Genomic DNA, 18,907 nt, shown 5'->3' on the forward strand with positions numbered 1-18,907 from the left:
TTAAATCCAAAAAAAAGATTTTGCCATAGATCCACAAAAGCACAATTAACCTGGAGGAAATAATGTAGGATAAAATAACTCTGCATTAGAAGCAGAGAATACCAGCATCCTTTCATTTCCCCTTCTTCCCTTCCCCTGATTATTTCATCCAGTGTTCACGTACTGCACAGTTTCATTTAAGTGTTCAAGTAACTATGGATGAGTCTCACTGCCTCTTAGACTCTTTTTTAGATTAAAAATTGATGAATATAAAGGGGTTATAACCTTGGTAACTTGCCATCAATAGTCTTATATGTTTAAAAGATAAATGTAAACAAAGCCAAAATGAGTTCTGGCAGAGTATAATGTTTTTAAGTATACCCATGGCATGGCTGAACACAAATCAAAGTAACTAGTTGATGTTTTTTAATTGGGTCTGACAGAGTCATTAAACACCAGCTGTTTGTTTCTTTCCTTTTTCTTTTTTTTTTTTTTTTTTTTTAATAACTAAGTAATGAATGTTCTAAAGACATTTAGATGAAGAAAAGGAAGTTTCCATATAGCATTCCCTTCCCCCCCCCCCCCCGCCCCCGCCAATTCTTACAATTTGATTTATCAATTTACTGGCATATCTTAGTATTAGAAAATAATACTACAGTTAGTTACAGATGTATGTTTCATTCAGAAGAGCTACTAAAAATAAAAAGGATTTAGCAAGCTTTTTTTAATACTCAGAGTTTTCAGAATCAGCTGGGGAGAACAGGGATAAACATAATTATAGTACACACTAGAAAAATGTTTTAAAATATCTTTACTAATTTTGCATCTCATGCCCAGAAATGAAGAGATCAGCTGGAATTTCTGCATTCATTCTGTGAGCAGAATTATAATATACTGAGAGAAAAGCAACTACAGTATTTGAACTCAAGAGGAATCCAGGATGTTCTGTATCTTGCAGAATTAGCCCTTCAATTTCAACAACAAAATTTCTCTTTCATAATTTTCAATTAGTTAAAATACATTTCTGAAATTAACAGGACTATTCTGGGAGGAATTTCCTATATTCATTCCTCAAGTAATCATTTATGACACCAAAAATAATCTATAAATAAAATACTTTGTGTATACTGTATAACGGAAACACGGTCGCATATTTTGGGTCCAGTCCTGCAAGTGCGCTTATGTGAGTCAATCTTACTTATGTCAGCAATCTCATTGAATTCAGTAGGATAAGGGCTGTACAATCAAATTAACAACACAGAAATAAAGACAGAAGGAAAGTCAACCTACTTATTATTCTGATTTTAATATGATGTGCTTAAAGTACCCAAAAGCTTAATTTAAACAGAATTCATTTGTGCTGAATCCAGAGAAGTAACTAGAAATTAATGAAGAACCAGAGAGGCAAATAAATATTTTGCCTTGGAGCAGTCTAGTATAATATTTTCTGCAAACATGGGACTTTATTTTTCCCCTAACAGGGGGTCTTGACTCCAGTGAAAAGATCCAGCCAAGGTTTATGGAAGTAATTAGATACCAACACTTCTGTTTTACAACATAGTTTAAGCCTCAGAGTTCTCAAGTAGGTCAGAAAGTACTGCCACCCAATAATACCTAATGTCTAAACTAACTCCTTACATCAACTTCTTGCCATTAAACAGATCGGGGGGGAAAAGCACAGTTATTTACAATGATCAGTTTAAGTGTCAAGATATGCCATAATACATGAATTGGACACCTTAGAAAAATGGAAATTTACTAGTTGTGTTTATTATTTTATTCAGACATAGATTGTTACATATTTTCTGATGGGCTTCTATAAAACTTGGCTGATCGTACTGAGTTAGCAATGAGCACTTTAAAAAATGTTTTCAAAAACACAGATACAGATGTCCAGAGATGTGAGCTCTAGTTACACATAGCACTTAAAACTGAAAAACAAAGATGCCATTTAAAATACTATCAGAGATACAAAGTTACAAAGGGGAACAAGCAGCTGACAATTCAACATAATCTCCTATTAAATAAGAGCTCATTTATACGTATCCCGTTGTGCCCTCCACATCTGGCAAGTGATTGGAGTTGGCAGATTTATTTCTAGAGCTATCTTGCCTGCCCTGCAGTAGCCTCCCTCGCTCCTAACAGGACTCTGCTACTTGCTTTCACAAACCTGGTGTGATTTGCGAAGATAAGGATGTCCAGATTTTGTTACCACCTAATTACTAGACATTTCATGTCTTTTAACACCGGGGAGGATTATTACTGGCATTTTCTATTGCTTCCTTTCATTTCAGCCATCATAAATTTAAAATGGTAAAAGTAAATCTATCTGCAGTGTGTCATTTATACCATAAGCCCCTGTGTTTGGAAGTGATAAAGGTTTCAGCTTGACCCTTGGCTGGTCTCTCTCTACCAGGTCCCTGGGGTTACATTTTATGGAAACATGATTAAAAAAATAAGCTTCATTCTGGGTCACTAAAACATTTCAGAAATATGAAGGCGGGGGGCGGGGAGGGGGTGGGGGGGAAGAAGCGCTCACACATTCTTCCTTTTGGTTTGCTAAAGCTATTACACATGACCAAAAGTGAAATAGAAATCAACAGTAATGTTTAAAGCTGGACATTTAGGTCTAATCCGACAGTCCTTGAACTAAATGAGAAGGCAGTAAGTGGTTTGTGCCCACTAAAGTTCCAAATTGGGGCATGCATTTTGCACAAGGAATTTTATTTAAATCAAATCCATCTTTCCAGTTATTAACACAAACACCACAAGCATGTCTGAAATAAGGCAAACCTCATCAACATCTTTTTTGCCAACTGTACTTCTCCTGGCAGCAGAAAAGACGAGCATCTAACATTTTAATTAAAAAATTCACCAAAAGAAGCATGGCCAGATTTCTAATATGTATTAACTACACTACTTCCCATTTTACAATTATACAGCTAATGTCTGCATTGAATTCCCTAATTTCTCATTATAAAACAATTGGATTTCATCTAGCAGTTTTTAATTGCATTGTTTCTCCTGCTAAAATAACTGCACATTCTTCTTGGCAAGATGTTGAAGTTGTTGAATGACAAATCAATATAGGTCATGCCATTCAGATTTAATCAATTATTATTCCGTCTCCTCACAAAATCAATGAGTGGTCTGAAATGCAGCGAAAATCTGCATTCATACAAAGAATGATCAAAAAATACCTACATACTATTATAAAACTAGAACACACTTTATCCAGCAACACAGCCAAATCCAGTAACAGCCACAGGCATTAGTAATGCTTCTATTTTTAAAAAGATTATTTAAACGCAAATGCTTTAAAGCAGGGCCTTCATTTTCAAAAACTTTTGCAATTCTGCCATAACCATTTTATGCTCTGAGGAATGCAGATTTCAGCTAAATCAAAGGTAATGTTCACTAACCTGTGTGACTCGGAGGACACCATCACCACCCTAGCAGGAGAAGACCGACGTAAAATGTCTTCCAGAAGCTGGACGAGATAGAAATGTCCCAAGTGGTTCACCTGGAAGGTGGACTCCAGGTCGTCTTCTGTCAAGCACCAGGGAGCACCAAACACAGCAGCATTGCAGATAAGGATATGAAGAGGCCTGAGTAATCAGAAGGATTGAATAAAATTGAATCAGGGAAAAGATAACGAAATAGATACATTCCTGTATGAACTGGGCCAAGGTGTGCCTTGGGTGTAGGTGTGAGGGCTTCGGCAGCGGCACGGCTGCAGGGGGGTTCTGTGAGAGGGAGCTGCCTCACGCCAGGCATGGCCGGTTCCAGCCGGTTCTGTGGCAGCACCCCCACGGGGCACAGCTCAGCCCCTCAGCGACACTGGTGGAAGCCTCTGTCAGAGTGTATTTCGGAAAGGGCCAAATGCCACACAGCAGAGAGGAGCGAGGCAAGAAAGTGGAAAACAGCAGCGTGAACAGCAGGGTAGGAGGTGGAGTAGGTGGAGGAGGCGCTCCAGGCGCAGAAGCAGGGATTTCCCTGCAGCAGGGGAGAGGCCATACTGGGGCAGGTGTATCCTGAAGGGCGGCCGCCTGTGGAGAGGATGCTGCAGCAGAGGAAAAGTGTGAGGAGGAAGGAGCAGCAGAGGAGCTGTTCTGTACTGACCACAGCTCCCCATCCTCCTGGGCCGCTCAGCGAGGGGGTGGTAGAGGAGGTGGGATGAAGGAGTGAAGTTGAGCCTGGGGAAGGGAGGGGAAGGGGGAGGAGGGAGAAGAAGGTGTTGGTTTAATTCTTGTTTTTGTTTCTCACTATCCAAATCTACTTTAATAAATTAGCCCACCACAACGTATCCTCTCAAGATGCCTACCAGAGCAAGACCACACAGCTTTTCCACTCTCTTCAAAAATACCAAGTAGAACAGTATCACTTTGCATCTTGAGAACCAACAGGACCATAAGCAAACTCCGTATGTCCTGAACATTCAGAAAAATAGTGATCAGCGGGTGCATGGCTGACATGCACGGGCAGGTAACCGGAAAGACTTCAACACTATCACTCTTCTCCCACTTGCTAATCAGAAAACAGTTTCCTTCTGGAGCATTTACAAAAGAAACTTTTCCTAGGGGAGGAGCAACTGCTACCACTTTCTTATGTGGGGTACACATCTATTCGTGACATCTGCACAATTGGTAGGGGGAAAGTGATTAAGAAATAAAGACACAATGCAACAAGGCATATGCCCACACGTTATATACTTCTGCAGCTCGTGAAGTATGCTGTTAAAAAAATACAAGTCGATAAAGACTGATTTGGAAAATAAAAACATCCTCCAGAATCTGTAAGCTTTGGTGGAAAAACTGCACACAATACATATGAGATCCTTGGGACAGATTCCTTCCTCACTGAACTCAGCTAACCCAGTTTAAGTAGAAATGCCATGATGAAGGAACTTGAAATGAAGCATTCCTAATTTGCTTTTTAAAGGGTAAGACTCTACCAAACTAAGCTGGAAAAGAATCCAGACTGTCACATACCTCTCTCATTCAAAAAATCAGGTCCAGAAAACTTCAAATTCCTTGACGTCTCCACTGTAATCTCAGGATGCTACACACCTTGCAGCCTTCCCAACCTCCACAGCAAGATCAAGGACAAACACCCTTTCTGTTCTTTCTTGTCTTTTTTCAAATCCTTACAAAACACAGCAAAGTCTCTGGTTTCGGACCTCAGACAGATCTACATTTGCTAGATTGTTTCATCTCTAAGGAAAGCTTGGCACCAATAGAGTATTCTTGTCCCTGAGTCAGAGTCTGACGCAGCAGACCTTAGCAAGCATACCTGAGCTGAAAACCTCAGACTTGAGAGTCTGCACCTGGCATCCCTGGCCCTGATACAATTAAATAGAAAAGGTCACATAAAATAATGACAGCCAAACAAATACCTTTCATTCCTGCACTAACTGTGCACTAATACCCGTGATGTCCTAACACCACAATATTAAGATCTGTCATATTAGTTTGTTTAGCCTGTTCCAGCCTATTAGGTCTTTACTGCAATTGGCCAAATCCCATGATACAAAATCAACCACCCAACATAAGCTCTAATTCTGAAGATAATAAATGAAGCACAACTAGGAAAAATAGCTGCTTGCCCTCTTTTCTTTTCAAAGTACTTCTTCACAACCCTAGACACAAAAGATGACAGGACACCGAGAGTCAGATCATTTTCCTGCATGGTTGAAGGACACATATACTGCAACTCTGAGCATCTGCAAAAGGAATTCTGGAAAAGAATGTGAAGCATGAAGCCCCAGGTTGTCAAACAAACCTAAGTAATTAGATTCCTTCAGGCATGTTTGAAAAACCCAGATTTTGATAGCCCAGTTTTCAAAAAAACGCATTTCTGGGGGAATCAAATGCACCTCAGCTGAATACTGAAAAAGCTGCTCAAGCATCGAGATAAACAGTAGGTTGTATTTCCTTATTAAAATAAATTTCAACTTCAAGCCTGCTGGGAAGTTACCAATGTAGTCGGCTTTAATAAGAAGTTAACAATCTAATATCTGCACCTGTGCCAACTTGGAAAATTTTAACAAAAGAGCTTCAGAAGCAGTATGAAACATCTGTGTACTTTGGGAAGCTCATTTTCTGAAATGCTGAATTTCTGATCTGCCTTTTGGTCAGTGACACTTATACGCATAATATCTTCAGATACATACTACACCCACAAAAGAAACAGAAGATAAAGGGGGACTGTCATTTAGCGGCAAGGTTCTCTCCCTCTGTTCAAACCAACTTGCAAAAAAGGGAGTTTGTTCTTTCATCTCTGCAGCCTCACTCAACACAGTGCAAGCAGGCTATTTACTAAGATACGCAGGATCATATTTTTTTAAAAGGTACTTGACCTTTAGGGGCATATTTTATCAAATGTTTTAAACGTCAGTTCGTTTTGCCTGTTCGAGATGCATCTGCCAAGAGGAAAACAAAGCCTCACGAAGGTTGAGAGTGCATGTGTGGAAACTTTGGATGATTCATCATCTCTTCTGAAAGTTTATGAAAAGCTCTAGCAAGAATTAATTTACAGATTTGTAAATCTGCTGGGAAAAAGGAACAAGTTTCTTCATCGTAGATGCAATTTTTGGTATAAGAGCCTCCTGTATGAGAACTGAAGCACACAAGTACAGCAGTAATACTAAAAATACCATCGCCATTCCTTGCAAAAGCAAATATGGCACTTTTAAAAAGATTGTAATTCTATTTGATCATTGTCATATGTACTATGAAGTAATAGACCTCAGTAAGACAGAAAGGACTCACATATGAACCAAAACTATATTCCACCTATCCAAATTGTAGCATCCTTCATTAATACTAATTACACAATAAGTACCAGAGGCAAAATACACACTCTATACTGAAATATGTCAGCTCAATTAATTAAAAAGATGACTCTAGAATTATAAAACTATAAAATGTAGTGACTTTTAAATTGTCAGAGCATTTAATTGGGTTTTATAAAAGAAATAAAATTATGCTTCAGTCCTTTTCATGAGATTTGTATTTTTTCAAACAACATTTTGTTCTAATTTTTTAAAGTAAAAGTAATTAAAATTAAAGAGACCGTAAAGTTAAAAGTATTTACAATATTCTATTAGAAAAATCTGTGAAGAAATATAAAAATAAATACAGAGACATTTTAAACTAATCCCATACTGAAAAGGTAATATCAGATTCCCTTTCTTTATTTTTAATTAGCATTAGTGGTTTTAAATGGTTAAAAACTGATTTCTCTAGAAAACACCACAGAAAAGAAACCCAAAAGGGTTGTATCAATAGACACTGCAGTTGTGCTTCATTTCAGCTTGGAAAGAACCCCCTCTTGGATTTGGATCCATGTCCGTTAAAGCTATCGGTGTCTCTCGTCAGACTGCTAACAAAGGTCAAATTACTGAAAATTGTCATCCAAGTTTTTGTGACTTGGACATTTACACACCAGGAAATGAGTGATATTACCTGTGTAACAGCCACTATATAGTTATGAATTTCAGCTGCAGATGACAAATTGTAATTTCAACGGTGCACAGCTCTGTACCACCAAACATATCATTATGCAGGAACAAAATTTTTAAGATACATGACAATTCACGCTACACATCTGGCGCTACAGCTTTGCTTTATGACAGGAGTATTTTTAAGTGATAGCAGAACTATGACCTTGATTTCACAAGTTCATTAAAAACGTTGCTGCGATCTACATTAGGCTTCCTCCTGAGTCCAAGGGAAAAAAAAAATCCCCTCTCGGTTTAAAATAGTTTGTAATTCTACATCAAAGACACAGCTAAGGCCACCAAAAAATGTCAGCAGCAAAGGAAAATTTTCTTTAGTGTTTACTCCTGGTATTGACATTACCAAGCTGCTCCCACTAACCATGACGCCTATTTGATATTTCTGGAAACACTGCATAGTTAAAACCTTGCAGAAGGTTTTGAAAATTTACCCCTATGTCTCCTTAAAATGTCTCAGTCAGTGACTTACATCACACCAAGTGAGCTAATGTGGTCTACCATTACAATTTAAGTATGCACTGGGACTTGAACATAAGCTGCTCCATCATCATGTAGTGACTGTTTCTTATCCTTCACAGCATGACCGAGACTTAAGAATGCACTGCTTTTACTGCAAGCCATACAGCAATTCTAGAAAACTCTCACCGTGCTGGTAAGTTTAGCTACAATTTCGTGAACGTTAAAAAGCATGTAGAATTAACAAGGACATTCTTAATTGTGAATATCTCAGCTGAAAACCATCTAATTTCTTGTGCATTTCACAAGTCTGGATACTTCATTAATCCTTGCACTGGGCAAGTCATTCAGATCTTACATGCTGCGCTCAATTCACCATTAGAAGCAACAAAGCAATCCAACTGCTCTGCAGTATTTGAAAATCCAGTAAGTTAATACATTAGAGAGACACAGAAATCAAGTTGTTGCTATAAATCAGTTAGTTATGAAATTTAATAATCAATTTGTTAATACCTGATGTAAAACTATGATCTGTCAGCAGCCTCCCAAGCTGGCTGTGTGCAGCAGTAGATATTTCCAAGGGAATTAATTACTGATGATTTGCAAAGGTAAGAATAATATTTTTCAACAAATGTAGCCTGTGCACTAGGAGGTTAAACAAACACCACCAAAATGTCAACAGAGTTCTTGGCTTTGGTGTTCTCCCATTTCAAATGTAATGAAATAGTTAACCAGAAATTATGCAGAGGGAATACTTTCAAATCTTCCCATGAAGCAGAATGTCACACCATCTGGGGCACTTCTCAAGTGATTTGAAAAGTTCACACTGTTTGGAATTACACAGAAATTCAACAGAAAAGGCCTCGCCGTATCCCCAAAGTCCCATAAGCAACTGTAGACCTATGTCACGGCCAGTAAAGAAGGCAGAGAGTTGTGACTTCTCTTCCATAAAGAAGCAAAGTCACAGCCCACCAAACTTTTCAATCCCATAACACTGAACGCCCATGTTGCTTTCTCTCAAAGTTAGAAAACGGTACTTCCTGCTGTGAGGGAATGCCTGTATTCACAAAGAAAATAACCAACATGTGGGCTAGGCTTATGGCTCTCCAGAAAAAGGGTGAGTTAAACCACCATCTCCAGAAATCCCTCTGTTTTATAAGCAACACTGATGCGAAACTGAGCAACAATATTTATTTGATGAAAACAAACAAACAAAAAAGCACTGCTTAACTCAGTGAATTTTGGAAACAAAAGCTCAATGTCTAACTTCCCTTTTTCTAAAAATATTGACTGAAAAGTCAGCAAAAATACCGCCTATTTCCCCCTGTCATCTGACAGAATTGTGGATCCTTGTCAGACAGGCTTCATTTTAAGGCAAGCCACTAACATAGGACTTAGAGCCCTGATGGATGACCTCCTGCTAGAAGCAAGGAAAATTCTCTCAAATTCATCCTACTGGATTTCTTTGCAGGATTTGACACTGTTGATCGGCAAATGCTTCTGCTCCACTTCTAAGAGATTAATGCGAGTGGGCTGAAACTGTTCTGCTTCTTCCTTCGTATCAAATACATGGGAATTATTATGAGCAGCTGCCTCTACGTCTTCATAATATATCATCTGCATACTGCCATACAGGTCAACCATCTCTCAATCATTAGTCATTACTCTATAAAATCTTGAGTATACAATTTCATAAATGTTTGGAGAAGGAACAGAGGTCTCAAGAGATTTAGAACTAAACAGAAAACATCCATTAGTCCTGGTTTTCCCTTTATTAGCTTTTCTTACACATGCAGGGGGGGAAAAATCCCAACCAAAAAACCCCACATCATCTTACACCTCCAGAAATTAGTAAGTTATTTTCCTTTGAAGAAAAATTCTGTCATTTTAGCTCTAGGGGGACAGAAGAGTTTGAGACGCCTAGTTTTCCTCTTAATGGGGTGCAGAAGCAATGTCAACTATTATGAAAAGTTTAAAGTTGAACTTCAGAAGAGAAATTCAGACCCAATGTTAAATAAAGAAACATTTAAACATTTAACATTTTTAAACATTCAACATTAGCACTTTAAACATTTGCAATGTTGACCTCTAACTCAGTTTAGTAAAACCTCCCCTGCCCATGGCACCTTCTCTCAAAAATGAGCCAAACTGGGATTTCTCCTTCACTCTTGTATGAGTTTCACAAAGACTACACACAAAATAAGAAAAGGAGGGATGAGGTTTAATTCGTTGACATGATCTGTCTCCCACACTTCGCTAATTTATACACTGCAAGTATGGTACATGATACTAGAAATCTGAGAAATTAGGAACTTTTTAATCTATATTTTCTTATTTGGTATCATTACATCAGTGTATCACTTTCTTTTGATAACAAATTATTGCTTAAAAATGAAGGTCAAGATTAGTATTCATACTTGCTTTTTAACTTTTAACTACAAGGCAAGAGGGAGAAGGAGAAAGGATTATATTTCACAAGCATGTAGTGTGTTTCTTTCTTCCATGACGTTCACACCAGGGACTCTCACCTTTTGGGGGCCTATTATCCACAGCTCTGAATTCCCTTTTGCATAGCTATAATTTAGCCCTAAATTTCCTCTGACTGACAGCACACAGTATACTCAGGGTACTGAAATTATCCACAGGTGTCAGCGCTGCTCTTCCCTCACCTCAATGCCTCCTCTGAACCACATTTCAAACCAAAATCCATCCAAGAAACAACGTTTTCCTTTGTCAAAGCGTTGCACCTTTGCTAATTCTGTATCCCTGGGGGACTCAAAATACCTCCATACATATGGATTTTGAAAGTCAAAAATGGAGTAGAAGAGGGATAGGATAGGGCTCTGCAACTTAATTTCTATATCCTTTCACGCCCCCAGCATTTCCATTCTGCATTCTCTTCCTTTTCTCAAGTCCTGGCACAATAATAGGAGAACTGTTTCATTCCTTGCCATGCCTTGCAAAGAAGTTTTGTTTTGGTTTAGATCTCCCTGATGCTTAGGAGACAGTAGCAATGAAAACATCCAGAATCTGGTAATTTTCATTTGGCAGCTCACCTAAGGACATTTGCTACCTCAAAGTGGATGCATGTATCTTTTTCAAAATCCCAATAGCAAATCATCATTTACACATATACACAAAGAGTTACAAATAAGCATAAGCCAGCTGTAAAGGAGCATTCAATATTGCAATAACTGTGGAATAATTTGTTTCTGCATGAACTTCTAAATATACGAATTTCATTTATACACAGTAAGTACTTGTTAGAAAAAAAGAAAGGTACAACTCACAAGGAAGGTCAATTACTACTTTTATTACACATTCGTGATATTTCCCATTGAAAACAGCTAACTCCTTGGAGAATGTTTTTGGGACCACGGTTCATCATTCAAACAATAAAACACTTCATGCATTTTGAACATTTCACTTGCCAATGACAACTCCTTCCTCTGTTTTGCCTAGAGATATATAGAGCTGTAATAGAGTTCAGAAAGCCCCTAGCAGCTGTGTGCTGCCATTCAGACCTGAAAGATTCCATGTTGTGATAAAAATTAATGTACTTTGACATCCTCTGGGATTTTTGGTGCCTTGGGAACAGCTAATGAAGAAATACAACCTTTTCAGACTATAACACAAATTTTTGGATTCTGAGATTAAGACACATGTGTATATGCACGGCCTGTCTAATGTCAGCAGTAAGGCTTCCATACCCAAGTGCCAGCAGACTTTGCCTTCATGTGTTTTAATTACCTCCCATAGAAAGCCTTTAACTAAATAAATACATTTTAATGTATATGTAATTAAAGTTACTCTTGTCTTTCAGAATTTTTAGAAGACATCAATTAAACACACAGATCTTCTTAAAACCCATTAAGCTATAATGCTGCAAAATCCTTGTTTTATTTGCAATAGAATACATTTTAATCAGGCATATTAAGTCATACATATTTTACTTCTTAGATACTCAAAACAGCCTTCACAGCTGGTGCATCTTGTGGAAATTTTTTAGGAAGACAGGGCCCCAAGACTTTATGAGCCATCTTAGACTCAGCTTAGATTTAGACATAGACACACAGCTCAAAATGGGAACCAGACCAACCAGTGTGCTGAGCAGAAAGCCACTGGAGGGTTATCGAGGTTTCTTTGTTAAGTTACAGTGAAAAGAGTGCAAAGTGTCCAAAGACAAGTCGAAAGTTTGCAAATCTTAGCACAGTTGTAGTCATAAAACTATGTAACACCCACCTAACAAAATCTCTCTCTCAGTAATATGTAAAAACACTTAATATTTTTTCAGATGCAACTATATGTAAAGGTATGGTCAAATGTCAATCCCGTCCTTATTTTAATATGGACTTTAAAATAAACAAACAAAAAAATGTTCTGAGGCAGGAGATATTTCCACGATACAGTAGATGAAATGAAAGGTGATCTGGTGAAAACATCATGATCTCTGCCTCCAGTAAAAGGGAGGAGGGGTTAAGCTTGAGGGATTTTTAATTTAAAAAATACTGGAAACTGTTTTTGGATCCACATGACTTGACACATGCTACCACAATGGGGTAATTGTGTACAAGAGCTTAAAAAACAGAAGAAAGAAGGAAAAAAAAAAAATTTATGCAGAAAGCCAATCCCTAGGCTTTAATAAGGCACAGTACCACCACAAAGAGAAAAAAAAAGTTTCACCCTAATATTATTATGTATGTTTCAGATGCAGTCAGCCTTTGATCTTATTTAAATTTAAGATACGTGCTGTCTGCAACAGTAACTTCTGAACTATGCATGTTTCAATACTTAATTCAATGTGGATTTTTTTTTGATATCTCAAAATGTACAATGTTATCCAGAAGTTTGTGCCTCAGTGGCACTGTCAGAATGCCAACTGCATTCCAAGTTGAGAAGACAAATAAAATAGCTCAACCGTTACTAGTTTTAATTCACAAAAATATTTCTATAAATGTCAAAGAGTTAACAGATTTGTATACAGTGTTAGAAAATACGTTCAAATTTTGAAATACAATACGCGGTGGCAATGCTCATCTCTGACAGAGATACATCTACTGCAGAACCGCTAAGCATATTGGCATGATGGCATCACTAATGTCTAGTGATAGGGCAAGGGGTAACGGCCTTAAGCTGAAGGAGGGGAGATTTCAGGAAGAAATTCTTTACTGGCACAGGTTGCCCAGAGAAGATGTGACTGCCCCATCCCTGGCAGTGTTCAAGGCCAGGTTGGATGGGGCTTTGGGCAACCTGGTCTGGTGGAGGGTGTCCCTGCCCATGGCAGGGGGGTTGGAACTAGATGGGCTTTGAGGTCCCTTCCAACCCAAACCATTCTATGATTCTAAGATTCTAATAATTCGTTTAAATCAATATTCTTTTTTTCTGGATCTTTTAAGTTATCTATGCAACAACTTGCTAAATAGAGCTCATTTTTACATATGTATTTATATGAATGAATAGAATTTATCATGCATTGTATATGATTTAATTGTGGTTAAATTGGAATTAAAAACCAACTGAACACACATGCAATATGTCAGTTATAATACATGAAAATGCAGGAAAACAGTATTCTGGAGCGAATTTTCAGCAGGCTCTGAAATCTTAATTGCACCCGCAAGGTTTCAGAGCGCTTCTGCTTGCAGCATGAAAAATGAATGTACTCATAGAGTTTGAGGCCTCAGTTAAGGAAGCCAGCTGAAAATCTGGCCCTCTCCATTTTGGGTCTGGTTAGGGAAATAAGAAGAGACTACAGTTCCAAATGGGGAATCATAATTCATAACCGCTGTCTTTTCCATATTTCTACACACAGCATAAGTGAATCAACTCCTAGCGTGTGCCAATTCTTACCACAAAAAAAAAAAAAAAAAAAAAAAAAAAAATCCTGTTTAAAGTATAGGAAAGTAACTGCAGTGAAAATCTACATATGGAAGTCCTGCATAATTGTGAATTGCTGCTACCAGTTCAGAAAATTCTAAGTAGCAGCTGTTGGCAAACACTATTCTGAAGTAATTCAAGATTTTTCAGGATAATTTCATTTTTTTTCCTCAAACATTGAGAACATTAAATTGATGTCTTACTGTTTGGCTGAAGATAACTTTAAGTCAAACCAAGCGGCACTATGCAGCACTCAAAACTAAAGATGCACATAAAATTTCATCTGTAACTTTACTGCTCACTTCTGCCTGCTAACTGTTTTGACCATGGAAGTGTTCTTATGCTGAGGATCAGGCAAATGCCATGATAACATGACTGTAAATATTGACAACAGGTAGCTATTTTGGAAATTGTAGAACTGAAACATTAGTGCTGCCCCCCAATGAAAGTATGCAGGTTTTAGTCAAAATATGTGATAATTAAACTGGGAAATAAATAGCAAAGTATCACATCCACAAATCCATACCACTACACAAATACCAAATCCTACAGACCCTGAACTATCAAACACTGACGCTGACTAAATTTAAATGCTATATTACATACAATCACAGGAGGGCAGTCATTTTGTCTATAAACTGGATTAATACCAACCATAATTCCTCACATTGTACCTGCTCAATGAAGAGGAGATTCAATTCAGTGTTTTCTAGTTCCAAAAGCCTAATATGAAAGATTGGTTGGTCTGCCCCTTCCAACTGCAAAAATCAGCTAATGCCAAATCCATCTTAGCCCAGAACATTATTATAAACAGATCATTTATTTGATTTTCCATAACAGAGACATTCAATCAGCTGCCTGAGCTGGAAACTAGCAGAGGGAAAAGACTAGAGATAAAAGAAGTAACTTGAACAAATCTAGCCATTTAGGTGCACTGAGACCTCTTTTTCCTACTCTCATCCTAATCCTAGCACTGTCTTCACATGGAAGGAAGGTGGAGGTCACTCACTCCTGGTGGAAATATCCAGTGGGGAATGTATCTCCAGACAAGAAGCCAGGAATACCAAGGAAGAGCCAGAAACTAGGGGGGGGGGTGGGGGGGGGGGGGGGGGGGGGGGGCAGGAATCACAGAAATAACAGCATTGCATTTCTAACTACAGAAGACCGTAAAATTAGTTGCCATTACTGTAACATAATGAACTGGCTTTCTCTAAAGAATTTGTTCTGTAAATCCTTCAGACCTACCTTTTACCAAGTTAGACTCCCATTTTATGTATTAGTCACATTGTGTTCAGGTTGTGCTACAGTGAAATAAGAGGTAGATCTGACATTCAACAGCACTATTGTTTTATTCTATCTTCTCCCAAAGATGACTTTGGGAGATCCAACTAAGTTATCACGTTTAGCTTATTCTGCCCACAGAATCTTTCTAACTGTGGGACCAAGAAAAACTGGAGAGCACTGTTCTGCTCGTAAGGAAAGTTTATATTCTGCTGTGATCACAGAACTGCAGGATCTAAAATAATCTGCAAAACCTTTCTCCCCCAAAGCTTTATTTGAAACTGTATGCATAAAAAAAGTCTCAGAAAGAGAAACAGCTGTATCAACTCAAGAGTACAGATAATGCAAACAAAAATATATTTTTTTTCTGAGGATGAAGGATTTTCTAGAATATATTTTTAGGAATACGGCATAATTTACCAGTGCTTATATACTCTGAGCCCAAATTTTATCTGTGAACAAGGCTGCAACACCTAACAGATCCAAACAGGAATAAAAGATTCCTATCAAATCTCTTAGAAGCATGATAACTTGAAGATGAATTATTTGATTTTTACTTTCAAACAAGGATGCCTTCTTAGCTCTTAAGTACTACTCCAATTTATATTAAATGTTTCTTTCCAGAGTAACTCTTTCCTCCCATTTATTATTTATGGTTTTCTCAATGCTCCCTCTGTTGCATCATTTGTTTTCTGTATGCAACCAGCCCCTGTTAAATTCCTGCTGAGCAAAGGATGACATTTCTTCATTCTTCACGTAGTTTCCACAATCTCTCAGGTTCTCTAGCACATTCACGAAGGCCTTTTTTTTCCTCTCTACAAGTTATTTGATTAAGGCAGAAGATTTACAATCATCTCAGCAATTTTCCCTCTGTTCCCTGCAATCCCACCACCACCACCTTCCCCAACTGCAATAGGTTTTGATGTTTTAACTCAATGAAATGTAGGGATTCTTTCTCTGGAGTAGTTCCAGTTTAGTTTTCCCATCCAGTAAGAGATATGTGAAACACAGTCCTTGAAGACTCTTTTCCAACAGCTATCAACCAAGGAAGAACAGGCTGTCAGGTTTGACGTGAATATGAGCACATCCTTGTATCTGCTGACAAAAAATAGTACCTGGAGCCATGAAGTGTTGCAGAAAAGCAGAATTTAAGAAGACAAGCAAATCTATTCTCTGTTTTGTAAATTTTCAGTTATTAGATCAGGTGTCACCGAGACCAACAGATTCTGTAGAATACCAAAGTGTCCCAGAAAGCAATAGTGGATTGGAGAAATTAAACAGACAATAAAACTATCTGCACCCAGAACTCTAAAATGTTCACCACTGAATACTAAAGGGCTCTTCACATAATGTGTTGTGAGAAACAAAAATAGAGATTGTTATTAAAATGTGTGTATTCATATAAAATTTCTCCTTCACACTTTAAAATTATTGTAGTTTTTTTCCCAGAAACCAAGATCGATACAACTAAGAACTCAAATGATAGTTTTGCTTAGAAAAAAAACCAAAACCAAAACAAACACTTTATTTGCTTTTCTTACTACTGTAATGTTAAGGAATTTGTAAGAAAGAAAACTCTATACTCACAACATATTTCCTATGTTCATCAATAGGACTTATAGCTACCTCATGGGAACTGGGGAGAGCGTATCACAGTTTGCCTTCTCCTACAGGTGTGTGATAGCAGAGATACCAAAGCCTTCTAAGAAAGTTAGGCTAACAGACTTGCCAAAGCATAAAGAACAAGACTCAGCCTGTCACTGAAGCATGTAAGATTTCTTTCAACTGCTCATAAAGCTACTACTGCAAAGGAATCACTGATCTGACAAAAGCCTCTGGACACTACGGTGAAACAAATAAAGAGATGAAAGTAGTTAGTGTACATTAGGGCTGGAAAACACATAGGGCTAGCATTGTCGTAATAAGATGCTACTGCCATATAATTGCTTTTCTGACCATATCCAGACATAGTTAAATCACAAAAAATCAGAGCCAGAAAGACCTAGTAGGTATTCCAGTCCATTCTCCTGCCAGTGCAGATGATTGTAAGGTAACTCTTCTGTATCTGTATCAGATAAAACATCTCCTGCTACAGGCAGTGTGTGCGGTCTGGTTTCCATCCAGCCTCAGACTTTAAACAAAATATAACTGGAAATTCATTTTGGTCAAAACCCTACAAGTCTCACAACAGATACAGACCTTAGACTTTCCTATAATGCTTGGAGTGGTCCTGCCAGACACACACATATCTAGCACAGATTTGAGACAGAAATATCTGAAGGCAAGGCAGATGCTATAAATGCTGTCTATTACTGAAATGTTTCCAAATAAAATGAGAGTGAAACATTAGTAAAACCTGTCCATCACTGACAATGTAGCTTAACAGACCTACTCTGGTAAAACGAGGTATGCCAACAAAAGTAAAACAGGTTTTACTGATTCTGTATCTTTACTAATTCTATATCTTCTCATTTTCTAAGTTCTCTGGCAAAAAAATTATTTAAGCACATTCACGTCTAAGGATTTATAAACATGCATACCAAATGGACTAGCCAGGATGGCCATGATATGATCTGCAACACACAAATCAAGTTAAGAGCTGCATTTGGAAAAAGGGTGCGTTTAACTTTTCACTGTACCATATAGTTTTTAAAGAAATGTAGCATATTAAAAGCATGAAGAAACTAGTTTAAAACACTTACTGTTCTTATATTATGAAACCGAGTTACTATTAAAGCCGCGATACTGTGAGGATTTGTCTTTCTATTTCAAGAAAGTTTTAATATATGAAGATGATATATGATAAGAAAATATTGTTACCAAGGATTTTGGCAGTAAAGGAACTTGTGTTAGAAGTCAGTTTTGACAATTCTTTGAATCTAAAAGACCTGTAAGTACTAAAATGTCATCTGTCTATCCATGTGAGATTTGGCTTTGGCAGTATTTCAAAAGTGAAAAAACATTCTTTGTTATATATTTTCCCTACGACAATATATTTTCAAAGCTGTCTAAGAGGCCATATTCTCTTGAGAAGTACAGTAAGATGTATATGTGTTACAGAAATATTTGCAGAAAAAAATGAAGTTTGAATAGTCACAATCAATGGGTCAAACTGTGAATAAAAGCACAAAGCGTGGAATTTATCATCAAGACTTGGCACTTAAAGATTTCAAATCATTTCTTCAGGTTAGAGATTCATTGTTCTGTTCCAGCTAAATTAAACAAACCATTTGGACGCTAACCTGATTATCTCCATATAAATTTGTCTATTGTTAAGTGATGCCATTATCACTCCCTCTCCCCCTTTTTTGTTTGTTTGGGGTTTTTGGGGGGTTTTTGTTTGGTTTTTTTTTTTTTTTTTTAATTATGGACTACTCCAAATACAGGTCTGGCAAATGGAGCTGTCTGGCTCATAGGGTTATTTTTTTAAATGCTTTAAAAATAAAAAGAGAGAGAGAAGGTTAGAAAAGAAAGCGAGACAAGGAGTGCACTAATTGCTCAACCCTGACCTCTTCCAAACCACTGCAAAACTATTAAAAGTTGCCTGAACTGATTTTTTATGCAGTTCAGCTCTGGCCTTTTTCAATAGCCACAGGTACACTGATGCCCCCTTTAAAGCTAGGGCTACACGTGGAATTAGTAAGAGATCTGTAATTATTTTTTAAAGATGAAAACAAATGATCTTTAAATCACGTTTAAAAGAATTCCTGTGAAAAGATTATTCAGTAACTGTAGTTGCTGATCAGTGGAACTATGGTGAATTCTGCCAACTGTGCTCAGCCGATAAAGACATTA

The 18,907-nt window shown here is 37.6% G+C and overlaps 1 protein-coding gene across 3 annotated transcripts in view; it reads right to left on the bottom strand.

The window, feature by feature from the left end:
• The window catches only part of WWOX (WW domain containing oxidoreductase), a 526,965-nt gene that overhangs the window by 393,733 nt on the left and 114,325 nt on the right, over positions 1-18,907 (bottom strand). For all 3 annotated transcript variants that reach the window (XR_012837658.1, XM_075766035.1, XM_075766036.1), the window contains exon 7: positions 3,402-3,587. Coding sequence is in view for 2 of the 3 variants with exons in the window: in XM_075766035.1 (XP_075622150.1) it covers positions 3,402-3,587 (186 nt within the window). In the remaining variant the exon portion in view is untranslated. The remainder of the gene's footprint in view (positions 1-3,401; positions 3,588-18,907) is intronic.

Source organism: Balearica regulorum, chromosome 13, assembly GCF_011004875.1.
Source record: "Balearica regulorum gibbericeps isolate bBalReg1 chromosome 13, bBalReg1.pri, whole genome shotgun sequence".
Taxonomy (NCBI): domain Eukaryota; kingdom Metazoa; phylum Chordata; class Aves; order Gruiformes; family Gruidae; genus Balearica; species Balearica regulorum.